The sequence below is a fragment of the Monosiga brevicollis genome, genomic scaffold (assembly GCF_000002865.3).
Source record: "Monosiga brevicollis MX1 MONBRscaffold_51 genomic scaffold, whole genome shotgun sequence".
Classification (NCBI taxonomy): Eukaryota; class Choanoflagellata; order Craspedida; family Salpingoecidae; genus Monosiga; species Monosiga brevicollis.
Genome location: NW_001865088.1, coordinates 195,288 through 198,647, shown reverse-complemented (window position 1 = coordinate 198,647; position 3,360 = coordinate 195,288). Strand labels below are relative to the sequence as shown.

Below are 3,360 nucleotides of genomic sequence, written 5' to 3'. Positions count from 1 at the left end.
GTGGAAACATGTAGGTGTTGTATAGCACACAGCCAAAGGAAAAGGCATCCTGTGCCGGTCGTGCACCTACACGACCCTGGCCGAAAAGCACCTCCGGTGCTACATAGCCTGCCGTGCCCGACGATGCAGTGGCTGTGCATGGTAGCATAGTGGCTTCGGCAGCCGCCTTGGTAATGTCGAAATCGCCGAGCCGCACAACAGGTTGGTCCTCGTCACCGTCCAGCATCACATTGCTCAGCTTGACATCCCGATGCACCAGGCCCTTGCTATGCATAAACGCCAGGGCCATGCGCAGCTGCGTCATCAAACTCGCAACGACGGTCGAGGTGGCCAGATGCCGCGCCTTGCCGAGCCACTGCTGCAGATCCCCCTGTGTACACCACGGCTGCACCAGATAGGCGCTTGGGTGGCCATCATGCACGCCCACAAGCGCACCGAGGACTGGAACGATGTTTGGATGCTCAAGCTGGCGCATGGCGCGCAGTTCGCGGAGAAACGTACGACACTGATTTTGCTTGTGTTGCTGAGCAAATGCATACTCCTTGACAGCCAAACCCTGTTCTTGCTCAGGCCGATTCGGCAGCGCTGCACGAGCTTTGTACACCTTGTGGTTTTGGTTGTATTGGAGCTCAAGCTGACCCAGGCAGGAGAGCGTCAACACTTGGTCCACTTCGGTCATGGCCTCCAAGATCAGACTGGCTGGAAGGTCGGGGCCAAGTACTTTGCGGAGGTGTACACCCAATGCACTGTGCTCAGGGTGCAAAAAGATCAAGAGGGCCGGAAAGTGTTGGTGCAGTAGCTCTGCCAGTGCTGCCACCTGGTCCACCTGTGTTGCCTTCGAGCTGCTGCTGCAACGTCGAAAGTCGTTCCTTCTCTTCATCCAGGTTGGCTTGTATACCAGCTCGCATGTCGTCTGACACAAAAGCCAAGAATGCTGTGGTTGCCTGAATTTTCTTCTGCAGCTCGGCCACCTCCTCATGAATGGATACAACTTGATCTGCGCTGCTCTGCGTGATGCTGCTTGCATATTCTTCGCATAAGGTCACCACGGACAGCGTCTTGGCCTGCCAGTCGATCATATCCTGCAGCTGCTGCAACAGGGCTTGTGTCTCGTGCAGCACAAACGCCAGGTACCAGTCCTGATGCTCATAATCGTGTTCTGCTCTCCAGTCTGCGAGCTGCTCCAGCCCATTCTGTTTGGGCGAGCTGAGACGTTCGTGAGCCTGGCACAGCTGCTCCCACGCCTCGGGTAACGACTTGGCCGAAAGTGGTGCGCTCACATCCGAGCATTGTGCGCGTTGCCGTAACGTGTCCACGCGATGCATTGTGTCAGTGTCGGTGGTACCCGCCCTTGCCACGGCGTCCAGAGCATCAATCAATGCCAGCACCCGCCGCTTGATATTGGTATCAGTGCTGGTAAGCCGTTCTTGGCGCTCGGGTTCCACATTGTGCAGCATGACGAGTTTGCCCAGAGCTGCTGCAAAGTCGGTGGGTGGCGTCTCAAACGCAGTCGTGGGCGCGGTGGCTGGAGCGGGACATTTTGCCAAGATGTTCTGGAGTTCAAGATAGACTGGTTGGAGCTCAATCTGCTCTGTTAGACTTTGCATCTTTTCAAGTACCGATTCTAGATTGTCAATGTTGGGGTCCAGCTGGCTGAGGCAGCCCTGTAGCGCTTCGGGAACTTGCACTGCTTGGTCGAGGACGCCGAGGGCGCGGGTGATGGTCGCTTTGAAGGCAGGCCAGTCCAAGGCAGGAAACTCTGGTGGAGCTTCATCGATGGTTTTCTGGATCCTCGTAACCATCGCTGTGAGATTAGGGTTTCGCTCGATGGCACCACTGATAAAGGCCTCGAGGTGCGGGAGGGGGTGCGTGGTGGATTGCTCGGGCAGGAGCGGCCCGAGCCAGCCTTCCACCGACACCACAACAGCGGCCGTTGTCTATAGGGGGATGTGGTTGAGGGGAGGTTGAGATAGGGATGGAGTGGGGAGCAAAGATTGTAATTCGGAAAGGAAAAGCGGAGAGAGGTGTGTACCTCAAGGGACGGTGCAGGGCTGGGCAAGGGCGGCAACCAGGCAAATAGCTGTGCAAGGCGAGCTTCGTGGGCAGCAAACACGGGTTCCAGCCTGTTGGCATGCCCACGTCGACGTCCAGCATCGAAGGCCGTCTCCCCTCTCTGAGAACATATTCAGGGGAGGGACGAGGTGTGGTAAGAGTTGAGCGATGTGCATGTTTTTTTTTAAAATGAAAGCCAGTGCAACGATGCACATGATTAAGCAGGAGACGTTCGGCGAGTAAGCGGGGTACAGATCAGGCAAGAGGTGGCAGGGTATCTCAACAGAAGGGTTGATTAACAAATAATTAACAAAACTCGTGTTTGGAAAAATATCGTCAAATGTGCAAAGGCAAGATGCAAAAAATGACGACCAACATGCGTTTGAGCGCGCGAGGAAAGCAGGGACACCATGATGATGGCAAGGGATTGGGTGGCGTCCAGATCAACATGTCAAGTCGCAATATCGTGGCGGATGAGCAGCGCAGATTGAGAAAGGGTAGGCAGGCGGAGGTAGAACAAGAGGAAGCAAAGAAACCCAAAACGGAGAAAGGCAATAGTGTTAAAGACGAGAGAAGAGATTGAAACGGGACGGGTGCACGCAAAGGGCAGGGTGTCGAGAGCAGAGACGGGCCGAGCGGATGTGCAGGAGGAGCAGCAGCAATGCGGAAAGAAGGGGGTACTGTACTGACCTCGTCCTTGGCTTCAGCATCAACGCCGTGCTCCAACAGTGTCTCCACCACCTTGACATGGCCGTTATAGCAGGCATAGTGCAGTGGTGCTCGGCCGCCCTGGTACAGCATCATCAGCATATGTTAGAGGTGTACCAGCAGAGGAAGGTTAATGGGAAAGAGGGAAGTATTGACCTTGTTCTGCGCTTTTGCATCGACACCATGCTCCAACAGCATCAACACTACCATGATACGACCGGTATGGCAGGCATAGTGCAGTGGTGTCCGGCCATACTATGGGATGATGCCTCAGCATTAGATACAGCGTTATCATATGTTGTAAGTGTACCATCATAAGACGGAAGAGCAAGTGGGAGGTACTGACGTCGTCCATGGCTTTTGCATCAGCGCCATGCTCCACCAGCATCTCCAACACCTTGACATAGACTTGATCGCAGGCATAGTGTACTGCAGTCCGGCCATACTGTGGGAGATGATGCATCGGCATTGTTGACAGGTGCAACAACATGTTACAGGTGTACCATTCCCAGAAGGTACGGAAAAAGGGAGGCACTCACATCGTCCCTGGCTTTGGCATCAACACCGTGCTTCAACAGCATCTCCACCACCTTGACATGG

General features: G+C 54.9%; 1 protein-coding gene across 1 annotated transcript; it reads right to left on the bottom strand.

Moving 5' to 3' along the window:
• Window positions 1-752: 752 nt before the first annotated feature.
• MONBRDRAFT_30441 (uncharacterized protein) lies at window positions 753-3,341 on the bottom strand (the record flags this gene model as incomplete). The annotated part of the gene is made up of 5 exons (XM_001750881.1): window positions 753-1,937; window positions 2,743-2,841; window positions 2,878-3,015; window positions 3,071-3,205; window positions 3,264-3,341. 5 exons carry the CDS (start codon window positions 3,339-3,341, stop codon window positions 753-755), a joined length of 1,635 nt encoding a protein of 544 aa, XP_001750933.1.
• Between the last annotated feature and the right edge of the window lie 19 nt (window positions 3,342-3,360).